The sequence below is a fragment of the Oncorhynchus gorbuscha genome, linkage group LG08 (genome assembly GCF_021184085.1).
Source record: "Oncorhynchus gorbuscha isolate QuinsamMale2020 ecotype Even-year linkage group LG08, OgorEven_v1.0, whole genome shotgun sequence".
Taxonomy (NCBI): Eukaryota; Metazoa; Chordata; class Actinopteri; order Salmoniformes; family Salmonidae; genus Oncorhynchus; species Oncorhynchus gorbuscha.
Genome location: NC_060180.1, coordinates 40,203,486 through 40,225,540, shown reverse-complemented (window position 1 = coordinate 40,225,540; position 22,055 = coordinate 40,203,486). Strand labels below are relative to the sequence as shown.

The 22,055-nt window shown below is 46.2% G+C and overlaps 1 protein-coding gene across 1 annotated transcript in view; it reads right to left on the bottom strand.

Moving 5' to 3' along the window:
* The window catches only part of yeats2 (YEATS domain containing 2), a 66,413-nt gene that overhangs the window by 26,947 nt on the left and 17,411 nt on the right, over window positions 1-22,055 (bottom strand). The window contains 9 exon segments of the mRNA XM_046359469.1: window positions 6,408-6,569; window positions 6,711-6,939; window positions 7,634-7,828; window positions 13,311-13,405; window positions 18,580-18,741; window positions 19,135-19,377; window positions 20,027-20,192; window positions 20,194-20,226; window positions 20,413-20,457. Of these exon segments, the coding sequence (XP_046215425.1) occupies window positions 6,408-6,569; window positions 6,711-6,939; window positions 7,634-7,828; window positions 13,311-13,405; window positions 18,580-18,741; window positions 19,135-19,377; window positions 20,027-20,192; window positions 20,194-20,226; window positions 20,413-20,457 (1,330 nt within the window).

Sequence of the window (22,055 nt, the reverse complement as noted above, 5' to 3'; positions counted from 1 at the left end):
CTTTAGCATAATACGCCTAGAGCAGGGCTCTCCAACCCTGTTCCTGGACACAGAGAGAAATGCTTCAGCATAATACACCTGGATACAGAGAGACATGCTTCAGCATAATATGCCTAGAGCAGGGCTCTCCAACCTTGTTCCTGGACACAGAGAGACATGCTTCAGCATAATACACCTAGAGCAGGGCTCTCCAACCCTGTTCCTGGAAACAGAGAGACATGCTTCAGAATAATACACCTGGACACAGAGAGACATGCTTCAGAATAATACACCTGGACACAGAGAGACATGCTTCAGCATAATACACCTAGAGCAGGGCTCTCCAACCCTGTTCCTGGAAACAGAGAGACATGCTTCAGCATAATACACCTAGAGCAGGGCTCTCCAACCCTGTTCCTGGAAACAGAGAGACATGCTTCAGAATAATACACCTAGAGCAGGGCTCTCCAACCCTGTTCCTGGAAACAGAGAGACATGCTTCAGAATAATACACCTGGACACAGAGAGACATGCTTCAGAATAATACACCTGGACACAGAGAGACATGCTTCAGAATAATACACCTGGACACAGAGAGACATGCTTCAGCATAATACACCTAGAGCAGGGCTCTCCAACCCTGTTCCTGGAAACAGAGAGACATGCTTCAGAATAATACACCTGGACACAGAGAGACATGCTTCAGAATAATACACCTGGACACAGAGAGACATGCTTCAGAATAATACACCTGGACACAGAGAGACATGCTTCAGCATAATACACCTAGAGCAGGGCTCTCCAACCCTGTTCCTGGAAACAGAGAGACATGCTTCAGAATAATACACCTGGACACAGAGAGACATGCTTCAGAATAATACACCTGGACACAGAGAGACATGCTTCAGAATAATACACCTGGACACAGAGAGACATGCTTCAGCATAATACACCTAGAGCAGGGCTCTCCAACCCTGTTCCTGGAAACAGAGAGACATGCTTCAGAATAATACACCTGGACACAGAGAGACATGCTTCAGAATAATACACCTGGACACAGAGAGACATGCTTCAGCATAATAAGCCTAGAGCAGGGCTCTCCAACCCTGTTCCTGGAGAGCTACCATCCTGTAGGTTCAACCCTGTTAATGGAGAACTACCATCCTGAAGGTTCACTCCAACCATGTTCCTGGAGAGCTACCATCCTGTAGGTTCACTCCAACCATGTTCCTGGAGAGCTACCATCCTGTAGGTTCACTCCAACCATGTTCCTGGAGAGCTACCATCCTGTAGGTTCAATCCTGTTCCTGGAGAGCTATTATCCTGTAGGCTCAACCCTGTTCCTGGAGAGCTACCATCATGTAGGTTCAACCCTGTTCCTGGAGAGCTACCATCATGTAGGTTCAACCCTGTTCCTGGAGAGCTACCTTCCTGTAGGTTCAACCCTGTTCCTGGAGAGCTACCATCCTGTAGGTTCAACCCTGTTCCTGGAGAGCTACCTTCCTGTAGGTTCACTCCAACCCTGTTCTTGGAGAGCTAGCATCCTGTAGGTTCACTCCAACCCTGTTCCTGGAGAGCTTACCATCCTGTAGGTTCTACCCTGTTCCTGGAGAGCTACCTTCCTGTAGGTTCAACCCTGTTCCCGGAGAGCTACTATCCTGTAGGTTCAACCCTGTTCCTGGAGAGCTACCATCATGTAGGTTCAACCCTGTTCCTGGAGAGCTACCATCATGTAGGTTCAACCCTGTTCCTGGAGAGCTACCTTCCTGTAGGTTCAACCCTGTTCCTGGAGAGCTACCATCCTGTAGGTTCAACCCTGTTCCTGGAGAGCTACCTTCCTGTAGGTTCACTCCAACCATGTTCCTGGAGAGCTACCATCCTGTAGGTTCAACCCTGTTCCTGGAGAGCTACCTTCCTGCAGGTTGAACCCTGTTCCTGGAGAGCTACCTTCCTGTAGGTTCGCTCCAACCCTGTTCCTGGAGCGCTACCATCCTGAAGGTTCACTCCAACCCTGTTCCTGGAGAGCTGCCATCCTGTAGGTTCAACCCTGTTCCTGGAGAGCTACCTTCCTGTAGGTTCACTCCAACCCTGTTCCTGGAGAGCTACCATCCTGTAGGTTCACTCCAACCCTGTTCCTGGAGAGCTACCATCCTGTAGGTTCACTCCAACCCTGTTCCTGGAGAGCTACCATCCTGTAGGTTCACTCCGACCCTGTTCCTGGAGAGCTACTATCCTGTAGGTTCAACCCGGTTCTTGGAGAGCTACCTTCCTGTAGGTTCACTCCGACCCTGTTCCTGGAGAGCTACTATCCTGTAGGTTCAACCCGGTTCTTGGAGAGCTACCTTCCTGTAGGTTCACTCCAACCCTGTTCCTGGAGCGCTACCATCCTGAAGGTTCACTCCAACCCTGTTCCTGGAGAGCTACCATCCTGTAGGTTCAACCCTGTTCCTGGAGAGCTACCTTCCTGTAGGTTCAACCCTGTTCCTGGAGAGCTACCATCCTGTAGGTTCAACCCTGTTCCTGGAGAGCTACCATCCTGTAGGTTCACTCCAACCCTGTTGCTGGAGAGCTACCCTCCTGTAGGTTCAACCCTGTTCCTGGAGAGCTACCTTCCTGTAGGTTCAACCCTGTTCCTGGAGAGCTACCATCCTGTAGGTTCAACCCTGTTCCTGGAGAGCTACCATCCTGTAGGTTCACTCCAACCCTGTTGCTGGAGAGCTACCATCCTGTAGGTTCAACTCTGTTCCTGGAGAGCTACCATCCTGTAGGTTCAACCCTGTTCCTGGAGAGCTACCTTCCTGTAGGTTCACTCCAACCCTGTTCCTAGAGAGCTACCATCCTGAAGGTTCACTCCAACCATGTTCCTGGAGACCTACTATCCTGTAGGTTCAACCCTGTTCCTGGAGAGCTACCTTCCTGTAGGTTCACTCCAACCCTGTTCCTAGAGAGCTACCATCCTGAAGGTTCACTCCAACCATGTTCCTGGAGACCTACTATCCTGGAGGTTCAACCCTGTTCCTGGAGAGCTACCATCCTGTAGGTTCAACCCTGTTCCTGGAGAGCTACCTTCCTGTAGGTTCACTCCAACCCTGTTCCTAGAGAGCTACCATCCTGAAGGTTCACTCCAACCATGTTCCTGGAGACCTACTATCCTGTAGGTTCAACCCTGTTCCTGGAGAGCTACCTTCCTGTAGGTTCACTCCAACCCTGTTCCTAGAGAGCTACCATCCTGAAGGTTCACTCCAACCATGTTCCTGGAGACCTACTATCCTGGAGGTTCAACCCTGTTCCTGGAGAGCTACCATCCTGTAGGTTCAACCCTGTTCCTGGAGAGCTACCTTCCTGTAGGTTCACTCCAACCCTGTTCCTGGAGAGCTACCATCCTGTATGTTCACTCCGACCCTGTTCCTGGAGAGCTACTATCCTGTAGGTTCAACCCGGTTCTTGGAGAGCTACCTTCCTGTAGGTTCACTCCAACCCTGTTCCTGGAGCGCTACCATCCTGAAGGTTCACTCCAACCCTGTTCCTGGAGAGCTACCATCCTGTAGGTTCAACCCTGTTCCTGGAGAGCTACCTTCCTGTAGGTTCAACCCTGTTCCTGGAGAGCTACCATCCTGTAGGTTCAACCCTGTTCCTGGAGAGCTACCATCCTGTAGGTTCACTCCAACCCTGTTGCTGGAGAGCTACCATCCTGTAGGTTCAACCCTGTTCCTGGAGAGCTACCTTCCTGTAGGTTCAACCCTGTTCCTGGAGAGCTACCATCCTGTAGGTTCAACCCTGTTCCTGGAGAGCTACCATCCTGTAGGTTCACTCCAACCCTGTTGCTGGAGAGCTACCATCCTGTAGGTTCAACCCTGTTCCTGGAGAGCTACCATCCTGTAGGTTCAACCCTGTTCCTGGAGAGCTACCATCCTGAAGGTTCACTCCAACCATGTTCCTGGAGACCTACTATCCTGTAGGTTCAACCCTGTTCCTGGAGAGCTACCATCCTGTAGGTTCAACCCTGTTCCTGGAGAGCTACCTTCCTGTAGGTTCACTCCAACCCTGTTCCTGGAGAGCTGCCATCCTGTAGGTTCAACCCTGTTCCTGGAGAGCTACCTTCCTGTAGGTTCACTCCAACCCTGTTCCTGGAGAGCTACCATCCTGTAGGTTCACTCCAACCCTGTTCCTGGAGAGCTACCATCCTGTAGGTTCACTCCAACCCTGTTCCTGGAGAGCTACCATCCTGTAGGTTCACTCCGACCCTGTTCCTGGAGAGCTACTATCCTGTAGGTTCAACCCGGTTCTTGGAGAGCTACCTTCCTGTAGGTTCACTCCGACCCTGTTCCTGGAGAGCTACTATCCTGTAGGTTCAACCCGGTTCTTGGAGAGCTACCTTCCTGTAGGTTCACTCCAACCCTGTTCCTGGAGCGCTACCATCCTGAAGGTTCACTCCAACCCTGTTCCTGGAGAGCTACCATCCTGTAGGTTCAACCCTGTTCCTGGAGAGCTACCTTCCTGTAGGTTCAACCCTGTTCCTGGAGAGCTACCATCCTGTAGGTTCAACCCTGTTCCTGGAGAGCTACCATCCTGTAGGTTCACTCCAACCCTGTTGCTGGAGAGCTACCCTCCTGTAGGTTCAACCCTGTTCCTGGAGAGCTACCTTCCTGTAGGTTCAACCCTGTTCCTGGAGAGCTACCATCCTGTAGGTTCAACCCTGTTCCTGGAGAGCTACCATCCTGTAGGTTCACTCCAACCCTGTTGCTGGAGAGCTACCATCCTGTAGGTTCAACTCTGTTCCTGGAGAGCTACCATCCTGTAGGTTCAACCCTGTTCCTGGAGAGCTACCTTCCTGTAGGTTCACTCCAACCCTGTTCCTAGAGAGCTACCATCCTGAAGGTTCACTCCAACCATGTTCCTGGAGACCTACTATCCTGTAGGTTCAACCCTGTTCCTGGAGAGCTACCATCCTGTAGGTTCAACCCTGTTCCTGGAGAGCTACCTTCCTGTAGGTTCACTCCAACCCTGTTCCTAGAGAGCTACCATCCTGAAGGTTCACTCCAACCATGTTCCTGGAGACCTACTATCCTGGAGGTTCAACCCTGTTCCTGGAGAGCTACCATCCTGTAGGTTCAACCCTGTTCCTGGAGAGCTACCTTCCTGTAGGTTCACTCCAACCCTGTTCCTGGAGAGCTACCATCCTGTATGTTCACTCCGACCCTGTTCCTGGAGAGCTACTATCCTGTAGGTTCAACCCGGTTCTTGGAGAGCTACCTTCCTGTAGGTTCACTCCAACCCTGTTCCTGGAGCGCTACCATCCTGAAGGTTCACTCCAACCCTGTTCCTGGAGAGCTACCATCCTGTAGGTTCAACCCTGTTCCTGGAGAGCTACCTTCCTGTAGGTTCAACCCTGTTCCTGGAGAGCTACCATCCTGTAGGTTCAACCCTGTTCCTGGAGAGCTACCATCCTGTAGGTTCACTCCAACCCTGTTGCTGGAGAGCTACCATCCTGTAGGTTCAACCCTGTTCCTGGAGAGCTACCTTCCTGTAGGTTCAACCCTGTTCCTGGAGAGCTACCATCCTGTAGGTTCAACCCTGTTCCTGGAGAGCTACCATCCTGTAGGTTCACTCCAACCCTGTTGCTGGAGAGCTACCATCCTGTAGGTTCAACCCTGTTCCTGGAGAGCTACCATCCTGTAGGTTCAACCCTGTTCCTGGAGAGCTACCTTCCTGTAGGTTCACTCCAACCCTGTTCCTAGAGAGCTACCATCCTGAAGGTTCACTCCAACCATGTTCCTGGAGACCTACTATCCTGGAGGTTCAACCCTGTTCCTGGAGAGCTACCATCCTGTAGGTTCAACCCTGTTCCTGGAGAGCTACCTTCCTGTAGGTTCACTCCAACCCTGTTCCTGGAGAGCTACCATCCTGTAGGTTCACTCCAACCCTGTTCCTGGAGAGCTACTATCCTGTAGGTTCAACCCTGTTCCTGGAGAGCTACTATCCTGTAGGTTCAACCCGGTTCCTGGAGAGCTACCATCATGTAGGTTCACTCCAACCATGTTCCTGGAGAGCTACTATCCTGTAGGTTCAACCCGGTTCCTGGAGAGCTACCATCATGTAGGTTCACTCCAACCCTGTAAGCTGGTTGGTCAGCTGAACCAGCTAAGTTACAACTGGGGATGGAGTGAAAACCTACAGATGGGTACCTCTCCAGGAACAGGGTTGGAAAACCCTGACCTCGAGACTGCTATCCTATACAGACATAAACACCTAAATAAACCTGCATTCATACACCAAAGAGGTGAAAAACCCCATGGCATATTCACTAGTCAGTGGGGGTTTGTTCATGTGACAAACTGGATTGGATACAACTATGGGGTTGGAGAGGAAGAAGAACATAGGAAATGAAAGGAGAGGAGTTGGTGAGGATAATGAGGTGTGTGTTTTACCTGCTGAGTTGGAAGCTCTGAGGATGGCTCCCTGGGGAATGAGAAGCAGCTTGCCCTTCCCTGATGGGTTCTTGCTGTTGGTGGTGAGGTACAGCTTGGTGCCCGGGGGCAGGTTGGCAAGGTTGGCCAGGTTGTTGGCTGGCAGCTGGAGGGTAGCCATCACTGTGGAGAGAGAGAGCGGGGAGAGAGTTTGTCTGTCAAGAGTGTTTGTTTGTGTTTACGTGTCTGCATGTCTCAAATAAACAGGCACCTTTTCCCAATGTCTGTATGCATGCGAACGAACAAAAGTGAAGTGACCCTCACCTCCGCTCTTTCCTGTTCCCCCTGCGGCCCCCGTTGCCTTAGCAACAACCTGCTGACCCACGATGCTACCAGCCGCTCCGCCGACGATGGCCTTGGCGACCCCCTGGGCGACCACCTGCTTCCCGCCAATCACCTTGGAAACGGAGGGGTTGCCCTTGGCGACCAGGATCTGTCCGCTGCTGATGGCCACCTGCTTCACCGCTGCCTGGAGGGCAGGGATACCCAGAACCTGGAGAGGGGGAACATTGGAAATGTAGTTTCACAGTTCAAAGCCTTTGCTCTCCGATACCGTGCTCACTGGCTGTGTGTGTGTGTGTGCATGTCAAATCAAAATGATGCTTATTGTTCACGTACACATTTTAGCAGATGTTAAAGCGGGAGCAAATAAATGATTGTTATTTGAGCCTAACAAAGCAGTACAATATCAAACAAGTACATAAACAAAATACAAAAAATGTATAAATCAATAAATGTCGGTATGAATCCAATTAACAACCCAAATAGCACTGTTAAGAGTAATCTAAATGCAATCTACACGTATCTACACAGGGTGAATTTACACTAGATATACTAAGAATGATATGTACAGCAGTAGATATAGAGTGAGCTATTATATTATACATTAGCAGTGAGTATAAACAGTATCATTAAATGCAATGTACAGTAGTAGAAATATTAGAATGAGCTATGTCGAGAATACAGTATTTAAATATACAGTACAAAACAACATGGCAAAATGGATAGAATTCCAGGAATTCTTCCGGACCAGAGTCTGGAACATAAATATATGTATTTAAGTGGTGCGTAGACAGTATGTGAATAGAAAAGGTGTGTATAGCAGTAGTTACATAGGATGAGCCATGACTAGAAGTTCAAGTGTGTGTGTGTGTGTGTGTGTATGTGTCCGTGTGTGTGTCTGATACCTTGCTGGGTGGGGCCCCTGCCCCACTGGCCCCTCCTGTCTGTTTCTGTGGCGACATGGAGATCACGTGACCTCCCTTCACTGCGACAAATTGCTGCGTTGCTGCGGCGGCAGTCTGCTGGGCTGCCGTTACCGAGGAAACCATCTGCTGCTGGTGCTGAGTGGGAACCTCCCCCGGCTCCTGCTTGATAATGACCTGCAGAAGTCAGAGAAAGAACATTACCACAAGGACTACCCGTGCTAGAAGCAACCTTTTTAAAATTATTCACACCCCTTGACTTCTCCACATTTCAAAATGGATACAACTGAATTTCAAAATGGATACAACTTAGATTTTTTTATCACAAGCCTACACACACAATACCCCATAAAGTCAAAGTGGAATTATGGTTTTTACTAATTTTTCACGAATTAATGCTGAAATGTCTTGAGTCAATAAGTATTCATTCCCTTTGTTGTGGCAAGCCTAAATAAATTAATGAGTACACATTTGCTAAACAAGCCACATAAGTTGCATGGACTCAATAATGCAGTAATAGTGTTTAACATGAGTTTTGAATGACTACCTCATCTCTGTACCCCACACATACAATTATCTTTAAAAGTCCCTCAGTCGAGCAGTGAATTTCAAACACAGATTCAAACCACAAAGGCCAGGAAGGTTGTCCCACGCCTCACAAAGGGCACCTATTGGAATATAGGTCTAAATAAAGCAGACATTGAATATCTCTTTGAGCATGGTGAAGTTATTAAATGGTGTATTGATGGTGTATCAATACAAGCAGTCACTACAAAGATACAGGGGTCCTAACTCAGTTGCCGCAGAGGAAGGAAACCGCTCAGGGATTTCACCATGAGGCCAATGGTGTCTTTAAGACAGATACAGAGTTAAATGACTGTGGATGAATCACAAACATTGCAGAAAGGGTGGCTACTTTGAAGAATCTCTAATATAAAATATATTTGGATTTGTTTAATTAACACTTTTTTGGTTATTACATGATTCCATATGTGTCATTTCATAGTTTTGATGTATTCACTATTATTCTACAAATGCAGAATATAGTAAAAATAAAGAAAAACCCTTGAATGAGTAGGTGTGTCCAAACTTTTGACTGGTACTGTATATGTAGTACAACTATTGCAAGATCTGAAAATGGTTGTCTAACAATGATCAAGAACCAATTTCACAGTTTGAACGCATTTTTAAAAAAAAGAATAAATGGACAAATGCTGCACAAAACAGGTGTGGAAAGCACTTAGAGACTTTTCTAACCCACTTTGAATTCAGGCTGTAAACAGAACAAAATGTGGAATAAGTCAAGAGGTATTCAAATTCTGTCCCCTTCGAAACAGGCTAGAAAAAAACAGCAAAGCAAAAAAGAGTGAGCACTCAACATTGGATAGTTAATACAATAAGTCAATATCATTGTTGTGATTAGGCATTGGTTTTAATGACAGCGACTGACAGATCACAAAGGACCCTACTTTATTTTCAGCCCCCGCAGAGAGAGAAGGCTTGGTGCTGCCCAGCAGAGAAAGAAACAGTGCTGTGGGTTCAAGTTTGATGCTGAGTATCACAGCAGCACAGCGTTCCTGCCTACAGTACTGTCGGAATTCATCTGCCCTGAAATTGGGTTTCATCATCTGTGGAGAGTTTGGGGAGTGGGTTGATTTTATTACAGGGGTTTGACACCATCTCTGTGTGTTTTTGGGGGGTTTTACTATCCTTGTGGGGACCAGAAGTCCTCAAAAGGATAGTACAAAGAACATTCAGACCTGTGAGTCCCCACAAGGAAAAAGGCTATTTTAGGCTTAGGAGATACAATTTGGGTTAGGTTTAAGTTAGGTTAAGGGTTACATTTAGGGGTTAGGGAAACAATTAGGGTTAGGTTTAAGTTAGGTTAAGGGTTACATTTAGGGGTTAGGTTTAAGTTAGGTTAAGGGTTACATTTAGGGGTTAGGGAAACAATTAGTGTTATGTTTAAGTTAGGTTAAGGGTTACATTTAGGTGTTAGGTTTAAGTTAGGTTAAGGGTTACATTTAGGGGTTAGGTTTAAGTTAGGTTAAGGGTTACATTTAGGGGTTAGGTTTAAGTTAGGTTAAGGGTTACATTTAGGGGTTAGGGAAACAATTAGGGTTAGGTTTAAGTTAGATTAAGGGTTACATTTAGGGGTTAGGTTTAAGTTAGGTTAAGGGTTACATTTAGGGGTTAGGGAAACAATTAGGGTTAGGTTTAAGTTAGGTTAAGGGTTACATTTAGGGGTTAGGTTTAAGTTAGGTTAAGGGTTACATTTAGGGGTTAGGTTTAAGTTAGGTTAATGGTTACATTTAGGGGTTAGGGAAACAATTATGGTTGGGTTTAAGTTAGGTTAAGGGTTACATTTAGGGGTTAGGGAATGTATAATTTTTTAATGGGAATCAATTGTTTGGTCCCCACAAGGAGAGCAAAACAAACACGTGTGTTTAGATATAGAACCTTGCAGTTATTCCCTCTGTAATGCAATTCCCTTTTAGAATGATGTCCCAGTTAAATGTCTTGCCAAGTGGCTGCCTACAGCTGCTGAAGATAGCACCCTGGCAGAGTGGCACACTATTAATAATACACAGAGCGAGAGAGCGAGAGTGTTGTTCAAGGGAGGAAGTGTCTACAGAGACAGGAAGTCACTATACCACACAGACTGCTGGGTTGGCTCTGACATAAATCTCCTGGAAGCTCAACACTGTTCGGTCAGAAAGAGTTCTATGAAAAGTACTCATGACAGGTTAAGACTTTAGTGATCAAAGTCATTCATGGAAGACGCCTGTGTATTCAGGGTTTAAAATGGAAATGGCAATCTGCAGTTGAAATAATAACAAGGCATATCCCACCACTTGGGTAAAAAACTAAAAGGGTTGGGGCTGGAGAAATGTAACCACTCTCAGACTCATTGGCATTGCCAAAAGTATGTGGACACCTGCATGTCAAACATCACAGTCCAAAATCATGGGAATGAATACGGTGTTGGTCCCCCCTTTCCTGCTATAACAGCCTCCACTCTTCTGGGAAGGCTTCCACTAGATGTTGGAACATTGCTGCTATAACAGCCTCCACTCTTCTGGGAAGGCTTCCACTAGATGTTGGAACATTGCTCCTATAACAGCCTCCACTCTTCTGGGAAGGCTTCCACTAGATGTTGGAACACTGCTGTGGGGACTTGGTTCCATTCAGCCACAAGAGTATTAGTGAGTTCGGACACTGTTGTTGGGCGTTTAGGCCTGGCTCGCAGTCGGCGCTCCAATTCATCCCAAAGGTGTTAGATGGGGTTGAGATCAGGGCTCTGTGCAGGCCAGTCAGGTCTTTCCACACTGATCTCGGCAAACATTTCTGTTTACAGGGGCATTGTCATGCTAAAACAGGACAGGGCCTTCCCCAAACTGTTGCCACAAAGTTGGAATCATAGAATTGTTGTATTGCTGTAGCGTTAAGATTTGTCCAGAGCCAGAGTGCACTCGTAAATTCAGAGCGTTGTCAGATGGTCCGTTTGTAAATTCAGAGCGTTGTCAGATGGTCCGTTTGTAAATTCAGAGCGTTGTCAGATGGTCCGTTTGTAAATTCAGAGCGTTGTCAGATGGTCCGTTTGTAAATTCAGAGCGTTGTCAGATGGTCCGTTTGTAAATTCAGAGAGTTGTCAGATGGTCCGTTTGTAAATTCAGAGAGTTGTCAGATGGTCCGTTTGTAAATTCAGAGCGTTGTCAGATGGTCCGTTTGTAAATTCAGAGCGTTGTCAGATGGTCCGTTTGTAAATTCAGAGAGTTGTCAGATGGTCCGTTTGTAAATTCAGAGCGTTGTCAGATGGTCCGTTTGTAAATTCAGAGCGTTGTCAGATGGTCCGTTTGTAAATTCAGAGCGTTGTCAGATGGTCCGTTTGTAAATTCAGAGCGTTGTCAGATGGTCCGTTTGTAAATTCAGAGCGTTGTCAGATGGTCCGTTTGTAAATTCAGAGCGTTGTCAGATGGTCCGTTTGTAAATTCAGAGCGTTGTCAGATGGTCCGTTTGTAAATTCAGAGCGTTGTCAGATGGTCCGTTTGTAAAGTCAGAGTGTTGTCAGATGGTCCGTTTGTAAATTCAGAGCGTTGTCAGATGGTCCGTTTGTAAATTCAGAGAGTTGTCAGATGGTCCGTTTGTAAATTCAGAGAGTTGTCAGATGGTCCGTTTGTAAATTCAGAGCGTTGTCAGATGGTCCGTTTGTAAATTCAGAGCGTTGTCAGATGGTCCGTTTGTAAATTCAGAGAGTTGTCAGATGGTCCGTTTGTAAATTCAGAGCGTTGTCAGATGGTCCGTTTGTAAATTCAGAGCGTTGTCAGATGGTCCGTTTGTAAATTCAGAGCGTTGTCAGATGGTCCGTTTGTAAATTCTGAGCGTTGTCAGATGGTCCGTTTGTAAATTCAGAGCGTTGTCAGATGGTCCGTTTGTAAATTCAGAGCGTTGTCAGATGGTCCGTTTGTAAATTCAGAGCGTTGTCAGATGGTCCGTTTGTAAATTCAGAGCGTTGTCAGATGGTCCGTTTGTAAATTCAGAGCGTTGTCAGATGGTCCGTTTGTAAATTCAGAGCGTTGTCAGATGGTCAGTTTGTAAATTCAGAGCGTTGTCAGATGGTCCGTTTGTAAATTCAGAGCGTTGTCAGATGGTCCGTTTGCTGCTGGCAACAATTTAATTACACTTTTTGCAGACATATTCAACGGGTGTTGAGTGCTCTTAAATTCCTTATTCTGTGTTCTGGTCCTCAGACGAGAGTGCTCTGAAATCTGAGTAGATGGACAGACTGAATTTACGAAAGCACCCATTGAGAACGCTCAACGACTATACCAATTAGCTAAGCTAAGAATGGCGGGAATAACCAAGTCAATAAACGCTGGGTCGTTAGTTAGATAGCCTATAGTTAATATACTGGCAAGTTTGATATATAAGTAGCTAGCTAACATACCGGTACATACTGCTGTAATGATATGCTATGTGGTTCGGACAGCGTAGTTAACAAATTGTCAACCAACATATGCTGTAAGGTAACTTATTTGAAAAGTCATTACTTTATTACATTGTTCAACATTTGTCATAATTAGTTAAAGCAATGAACTTGTATCCGCTCTCATTGTCTGCATATTTCCGCCAAATCTGAACACGATGTGAAGCCACGCCCATTTCCTGAAGAACTGCATATGGGCCCTAAAGTACAGAAATAGTGTCCTCTGCATATATACTTCATATTTTAGCTAATTTAGTACGACATCCGGGAACTTTTGGCATACTAACTACATCATACTATGACCAATAACCATACTATATACTCAATTCACCTCACAAATTGCACAGTTAGTGCGGTTAGTATGAGTATTCAAACACAGCTAGTGTGATTCTGTTTATCTGTGTATAATGTGAAGCACAAATAAGCATCTAATGACTCACTTAGCTGTTCTATGAGTTGTCTGAGGCAGGTGTTAGATTACGCGTGTTTTCAAGTGCAACGTTAATAACAATGGTTTTGGTAAACAATTCTCAGATTTAACAATGCTCCTGTGAAGGTTCTAACAATGAACTTAGCCACAAGATGAAAATCGGGCCCTGGATATTAAACGGTTTCCTGAATATTTTACCGTGGTGACCCAGCCATTATCTATGTCAGCTCTGTGTAACTCACCTTGACCCCTGAGGACAGGAAGCTGCCTGTGTGAACCTTGGGGGCCGGAGAGCGAGTCACCTGGGCCGCAACCGACTGCTTGGCTGTGGGACTTCCTGTAAGACAGAAACCATCAATCAATTATCGAAATGTATTTTGGTCACTGCCTGAGACTGGGTCCTGGTAATGACATCTGTCAGGTTCACAGTGATATTGAATTCAAAAGCTTAAGGTGGGTTACAGCACTAAAACGAAGCTATTGAGAGAAAAAGAGAAACTAAGGAAAACTAAGTGAATCAGCTCAAACTCCAACATCAGCTTGAAATAACCTGGAACACTTTAAACCTCTCCGCCCGCCCTGGATCAGTTGAAACTAAGCGTTGGTGGATGTATGGGATATGGGAGAGGCTGTGTGGGAGAGCAGAGCACATGACTGGAATGTGAATGGTAGCTACAAAGCGCTGAAGTACAGCAGTGGGAGAATGTGATTTCACTGTGCTCCACTTGAGACTGACACTGATACATTGAACGGCCAAATGCCAACACACACATTCTGTAATTGAATTTACAATGAAGCGTAGCCTAGTCAGTATACACCAGGGATGGGCAACTGGCAGCCCTGTGCACAAAATAATGTAAGCCCCGGATCAAATTACAAAAGCAAAAAATATATACAATGCATTCGGAAAGAATTCAGACCCGATTACTTTTTACACATTTTGTTACGTTACAACCTCATTCTAAAATGGATTAAATATTTGTTTTCCCTCAACCTACACACAATACCCCATAATGGTTTTTAGATTTCTTAGATAAAAAAACAAAAAACAAAACAAAAGGAAAAACATATTTACATAAGTATTCAGACCATTTTGAGACTCGAAATTGAGCTCAGGTGCATCCTGTTTCCACTGATCATCCATGAGATGGTTCTACAAGTTGATTGGAGTCCACCTGTGGTAAATTCAATTGATTGGACATGATTTGGAAAGGCACACGCCTGTCTATATTAAGGTCCCACAGAGTCAGAGAAAAAAACCAAGCCATGAGGTTGAAGTAATTGTCCGTAGAGCTCCGAGACAGGATTGTGTTGAGGCACAGATCTGAGGAAGGGTACCTAAAAAATTCTGCAGAATTGAAGGTCCCCAAGAACACAGTGGCCTCCATCTTCCTAGAGCTCGCCGCCCAGCCAAACTGAACAATCGGGGAAGAATGGCCTTGGTCAGGGAGGAGACCAAGAACCCAATGGTCACTCTGACAGAGCTCCAGAGTTCCTCTGTGGAGATGGGAGAACCTTCCAGAAGGACAAACATCTCTGCACCTCTCCACCAATCAGGTCTTTATGGTAGAGTGGCCAGAGGGAAGCAACTCCTCAGTAAAAGGCACGACATCCTGCTTGGAGTTTGCCAAGAGGTCTAAAGGACTCTGACCAAGAAAGAAGATTCTCTGGTCTGGTGAAACCAAGGTGAGCCACCCTTTGCCTTGATGACAGCGTAGCACACTCTTGGCATTCTCTCAACCAGTTTCATGAGATAGTTACCTGGAATGCATTTCAGTAAACAGGTGTGCCTTAAGTTAATTTGTGGAATTTCTTTCCTTCTTAATGTGTTTGAGCCAATCAGTTGTGTTGTGACAAGATAGGGGTGGTATACAGAAGACAGCCTTATTTGGTAAAAGACTAAGTCCATATTATGGAAAGAACAGCTCAAATAAGCAAAGAGAAACAACAGTCATCATTACTTTAAAACATGAAGGTCCGTCAATCTGGAAAATTACAAGAACTTTGAAAGTTTCTTCAAGTGCAGTCGCAAAGACCGCTATGATGAAACTGGCTCTCATGAGGACCGCCACAGGAAAGGAAGACCCAGAGTCACCTCTGCTGCAGAGGATAAGTTCATTAGAGTTACCAGCCTCAGAAATTGCAGCCCAAATAAATGCTACACAGTGTTTAAGTAACAGAAAAATATCAACATCAACTGTTCTGAGAAGACTGCGTGAATCAGGCCTTCATAGTTGAATTGCTGCAAAAAAACAACAACTAAAGGACACCAATAAGAAGAAGAGACTTGCTTGGGCCAAGAAACTCGAGCAATGGACATTAGATAGGTGGAAATCTGTTCTTCGGTCTGATGAGTCTGATGAAGATTTTTGGTTCCAACCGCTGTGTCTTTGTGAGACGCGGTGAGGGTAAACAGATGATCTCCGCATGTGTATTTCCCAACGTAAAGCATGGAGGAGGTGGTGTTATGGTGTAGGGGTTCTTTGCTGGTGATACTGTCTGTGATTTATTTAACCAACATGGCTACCACAGCATTCTGCAGCGATACACCATCCATTAGATGACCTGGGCCCCACAATCTCCCGACCTCAACCCAATTGAGATGGTTTGGGATGAGATGGACCGCAGAGTGAAGGACAAGCAGTCAACAAGTGCTCAGCATAGGTAAGAACTCCTTCTAGACACTTGGAAAAGCATTCCTCATAAAGCTGGTTGAGAAAATCCCAAGAGTGTGCAAAGCTGTCATCAAGGCAAAGGGTGGCTACTTTGGAGAATCTTAAATAAACCCAGCAAAAGAAGAAACGTCCTCTCACTGTCAACTGCGTTTATTTTCAGCAAACTTAACATGTGTAAATATTTGTATGAACATAACAAGATTCAACAACTGAGACATAAACTGAACAAGTTCCACAGACATGTGACTAACATAAATGGAATAATGTGTCCCTGAACAAAGGGGGGGGGTCAAAATCAAAAGTAACAGTCAGTATCTGACAGTCAGTATTTGCCAGTTCTTGCTGTGAGATGTTACCCCGCTCTTCCACCAAGGCACCCTCCAATCCAACAGGTTCCAGACGTGCTTAATGGGATTGAGATTCGGGCTCTTCGCCATGGCAGAACACTGACATTCCTGTCTTGAAGGAAATCACGCACAGAACGAGCAATATGGCTGGTGGCATTGTCATGCTGGAGGGTCATGTCAGGATGAGATTGTAGATGAGACTGTAGGAAGGGTACCACATGAGGGAGGAGGAGTTCTTCCCTGTAACACACATTGTTGAGATTGCCTGCAATGACAACAAGCTCAGTCCGATGATGCTGTGACACACCGCACCAGACAATGACGGACCCTCCACCTCCAAAACGATCCCGCTCCAGAGTACAGGCCTAGGTGAAACACTCATTTGTTGGATGATAATTGCGAATCCGACCATCATCCCTGGTGAGACAAAACTGCGACTCGTCAGTGAAGAGCACTTTTTGCCAGTCCTGTTTGTGTCCAAAGACGACGTTGTTGCCGGTGATGTCTGGTGAGGACCTGCCTTACAACAGGCCTACAAGCCCTCAGTCCAGCCTCTCTCAGCAGATTGCGGACAGTCTGAGCACTGATGGAGGAATTGTGCATTCCTGGTGTAACTCGGGCAGTTGTTGTTGCCATTCTGTACCTGTCCTGCAGGTGGGATATTTGGATGTACCGATCCTGTTACACGTGGTCTGCCACTGCGAGCACGATCAGCTGTCCGTCCTGTCTCCCTGTAGCGCTGTCTTGGGCGTCTCACAGTACGGACATTGGAATTTATTGCCCTGGCCACATCTGCAGTCCTCATGCCTCCTTGCAGCATGCCTAAGGCACGATCACGCAGATGAGCAGGGACCCTGGGCATCTTTCTTTTGGTGTTTTTCAGAGTCATTAAAAAGGCCTCTTTAGTGTCCTAAGTTTTCATAACTGTGACCTTAATTGCCTACCGTCTGTAAGCTGTTTGTGTCTTAACGACCGTTCCACAGGTGCATGTTTATTAATAGTTTATGGTTCATTGAACAAGCACTGGAAACAGTGTTTAAACCCTTTACAATGAAGATCTGTGAAGTTATTTGGATTTTTACAAATGATCTTGAAAGACAGGGTCCTGAAAAAGGGGTCCTGAAACCCTGAGTTTATAAAATATGTTTTAATTTGTTTAACACTTTTTGGTTACTACATAATTCCATATGTGTTATTTCATAGTTTATGTCTTCACTATTATTCTACAATGTAGAAAATAGTAAAAATAAAGGAAAACCCTTGAATGAGTAAGTGTTCTAAAACATTTGACTGGTACTGTATATATATTTTTTGGAACTCAGTCAGGGTCTCAATTTACTGTAGAATACACAAGGTGATATTTCCAACTTAGGTTGTGCATCAGCAGTTTTGCTCTTGTTATGTCAGTCACTCAAACAGCCCATGTCAGTTCACTTTTTTTTTTTAGATTGGTAAGTTCGTCTAAACAGCGATTTCAACTTGTAGTAATCATGGTCGAATTCCCGACCGAGGGTCGCCCATTGATTTTGTTTGTCACTCTCACTCAGACACCATATTAAAAACTGAAAACATTTCTCTCCACCTATGGCAAAATGTGTAGAATTGCAGAACATTTGCTGTAAAACTGCACATTTTTCTCTCTGCCCCATACTAATTTCACTTAGGGCCCCCAAAAGGCTAGCGATAGGCTCTGACTGCATGTGTGGGTCTGCATGTGGCACTGCAGCCCCTCATGATGAGTTCAGATTTTTTTGTGGCCACCACCCCATCAAAGTTACTGGTATACACAAAACCAAAAGAATTCCTCAATCTCACACACAGCCTCCCACGCTGTATACCTGCGAGGGCTATAAAATAGCAATCTGACTCACCAGCACACACACCTCTGAATGTCGAACCCCCTCCCCCTGCACTGTCCAGTAATCTGTCCTGGACACTGAGCCACGGAACACAGCAGTAGTTCCTGTCACAATGGAAGCCCCTCTCATACCATCAAAAAGTCATCTGTCCCGGACACTGAGCCACGGAACACAGCAGTACAGCAATAGTTCCTGTCACAATGGAAGCCCCTCTCATACCATCAAAAAGCTGCAGCATCAAGTCATGGTTTATGGAGAGAGAGACAGAAGGAGGGAGAGAGAGAGGAGACAACTGAAAGAGTTCAGGCTTAGAGAATATAATCAACTGTGGTTTATCAGAGGAGAGAAGTAAGAGTGTACTAGATTCAGCCTTGGGATGTTTGTAACGGTGGTGTGTGGGAGGGGAACGTTGGCCCTACAGTGGCCGAGGAGAGCCTACAACACCATTATCATCTGCTATGTGGGAGGCACAGTCTACAGTACATCCTCACATTGTGCTGCAGGAGCTAACCCAAAAACCTAACCCAAATCATAACTTTAACCATTAGGGAAAACCAGCAAAACTGTTCTTAGATCAGTGTCTAGAATCTAGGGGCAAGAGTGGAGCTGTCGAGCGGAGCAGTAGCGTACCTGTGGAGGCGCCGGAATTCGCTGCCATGCCGATGACCTGGCCGGGCTTGTCGACAATGATGTAAGGGTTGTTGAGTACGGAGGAGCCCTGTTTGGTGTGTACCGGGGTGGAGGTGTGGATACGGGGGAGGGGCGAGTGGCTGGGTGTGGAGATGGGTGAACCTTTGGGATCAAAACAAAATCACAAACAACACGCTCATTATAAAGATATTCATTTTAAAACATGCTATTTTCTAAAGCTCTGTATCTTAAAAAAAAGCTCATGAACAAAAATCGATTTAAAGATTTCCTTAATGCGCTTGTGCCTCACTTTTGAAATTCAAAACCTTTTCAATCTTAAGAGACGGTGTTTAAAAACTGAGTTTGGCCCTATAGTTTCTTAATGTTGGGGGGAATAACAAAACAAATCAAACAGAAGTCTCCACTGACACTAAGAGTGGGTCTGACTGACTATGAAAACAAAAATCTAAATAACAACATTGAATTATTAATCAACTCACAACCCCTTCCCTCCTCCCACTCCAGTACAGCCAGATCCCATTGGGAGGTAGTTACCTGACACAATCTTACAGCTCATGGTGATTGGCTGAAAGGATTTCCCGGGGGACTCGGAGGGGCTGGGCAACTGTCCCTGGGGGACGATCTTACAGCTGGCCGTGATTGGCTGGAAGGCCGAGTTGCCATGGGAACCCAGTGTGATCTTCTCTGTGACTTTAGGACGGGATGGGGTGCGTTCCGAAGCCGAGGTGGGCGCGCTGTACACCCCAGACCTCCCAGTCTCGGTTTTGACAGGCAGACCTGGACGGAGGGGAATATAATAAAGAGAAAGAAAGGGAGAGAGAGAGAGGAGTGAGGACGATGATAACCATTAAAATCGACTCTTGGCATAATCTTCATTATAATTATCCTCATCCTGGCACAGAGAGATAGGCAGAGAGAGATTATTTCTCAGTGCAGTCATTAATAATTCACTATAGGCCTGCGAGGGAAAGGATTTAAAGAAACAAAAAAGAGAAATTGTAGAAAATCATGGCACACTTGGACAGGTGGTGATTCACTGAAAAGGAGAAACTGACATAATTCCAAAGGAAACAGCTCCATGTTCTGCAGTGTGTTCGGATCTTCTTAGAATCTTCTATGATATAGACCAGGGTCTCCTAAACACAGTCCTAGGGTCCCCCCCTGGGTGAACGGTTTGGTTTTCGCCCCAGCACTACACAGCTGATTCAAATAACCAACTCATCCTCATGCTCTGATTATTTCAATCAGCGGTGTAGTGCTAGGGCGAAAACCAAACCGTGCCCCTGGGGGAGGGGGGGGGGTATATGACAGGACCCGGGTTTGTGAAACCCTGGTGTGGAGTTAAAAGTCTCATCCACATTCTTAGCTGATAGAACAGGTGAGTAAAAAGGGGACTTGAATGTATAAAACCTCCCATGTATCTCACCTTTCTCTGCGGTGGTGGAGTGGTTGTCCTGTGAGAGGGGGAGTGGAGAGCTGCAGCGGCCAGAGAGAGGACCTGGGGTTTGGGGCAGGAAGGATGGGGACGAGGGGCTGGCTTCACGCTGGTGGTGGTGGGCGTGGGAGGAGGAAGAGAGCACATAGTCGTCCCCCCAGGGAGTTCCTGTGAAGCTCGACATCCACCACCTGAGAGGAAAGTAAGTTCAAGGGTCAACGTTCACAGTGGTAAAAAAAAAAAAAACGTTGTATTCAACACAACGAGTCAAGTTTGAGATCAATGCTGGGACTATGGTCCCATGAAATGTAAGACAGGTGTCTTGCTAGTAGACTTGATAGAGAAGTTTGAACACAGTAAATTAATAACAGACTTACTGTTTCTGCCCCCAGTGTCTGCAGGCCTGTGTAAGTTCTGTCGAGCTATAGGGAGAGACAGTAGGATTTATTATGCACTTTTATATAGAGAAAGAAAATGACTGAGTAACAAATTAACAGTAAAAAAAAACATTCAAAACTGTAAAAAAAAGAAGAAACCATATCAGTGAATCTCACTTAAGAAATCAAAAGCCTGTGAGGAACCTTTAGAACATTCTCAAGTAGCTAGACAGTAGCTAGATAGTAGCTAGACAGTAGCTAGACTAATACAACTTTAAAGAACCACTACACTTAACTGGCATCCAAGAGTCCTCTTTTGAGGAAGACAGAGAGAGACAGAGAGTGGAAGACAGAGTGACGCAGAGAGAGGAAGACAGAGTGACGCAGAGAGAGGAAGACAGAGTGACGCAGTGAGACAGAGAGTGAAAGACAGAGTGACGCAGTGAGACAGAGAGTGAAAGACAGAGTGACGCAGTGAGACAGAGAGTGGAAGACAGAGTGACGCAGTGAGACAGAGAGTGGAAGACGCAGAAAGACAGAGAGTGGAAGACGCAGTGAGACAGAGAGTGGAAGACAGAGTGACGCAGTGAAACAGAGAGACAGAGAGTGGAAGAAGCAGAGAGACAGAGAGTGGAAGACGCAGAGAGATAGAGAGTGGAAGACAGAGTGACGCAGTGAGACAGAGAGACAGAGAGTGGAAGAAGCAGAGAGACAGAGAGTGGAAGACGCAGAGAGATAGAGAGTGGAAGACGCAGTGAGACATAGTGTGGAAGACAGAGTGACGCAGTGAGACAGAGAGTGGAAGACAGAGTGACGCAGAGAGACAGAGTGTGGAAGACGCAGTGAGACATAGTGTGGAAGACAGAGTGACGCAGTGAGACAGAGAGTGGAAGACGCAGTGAGACAGAGAGTGGAAGACGCAGAGAGACAGAGAGTGGAAGACAGAGTGACGCAGAGAGACAGAGAGTGGAAGACAGAGTGACGCAGTGAGACAGAGAGTGGAAGACAGAGTGACGCAGAGAGACAGAGAGTGGAAGACAGAGTGACGCAGAGAGACAGAGAGTGGAAGACGCAGAAAGACAGAAGTGGAAGACGCAGTGAGACAGAGAGTGGAAGACACAGTGAGACAGAGAGTGGAAGACGCAGTGAGACAGAGAGTGGAAGACGCAGAGAGACAGAGAGTGGAAGACGCAGAGAGACAGAGAGTGGAAGACAGAGTGACGCAGAGAGAGAGAGTGGAAGACAGAGTTACGCAGAGAGACAGAGAGTGGAAGACGCAGAAAGACAGAAGTGGAAGACGCAGTGAGACAGAGAGTGGAAGACACAGTGAGACAGAGAGTGGAAGACACAGTGAGACAGAGAGTGGAAGACGCAGAGAGACAGAGAGTGGAAGACAGAGTGACACAGTGAGACAGAGAGTGGAAGACGCAGAAAGACAGAGAGTGGAAGACGCAGTGAGACAGAGAGTGGAAGACGCAGTGAGACAGAGAGTGGAAGACGCAGTGAGACAGAGAGTGGAAGACGCAGTGAGACAGAGAGTGGAAGACAGAGTGATGCAGTGAGACAGAGAGACAGAGTGTGGAAGACGCAGTGAGACATAGTGTGGAAGACAGAGTGACGCAGTGAGACAGAGAGTGGAAGAC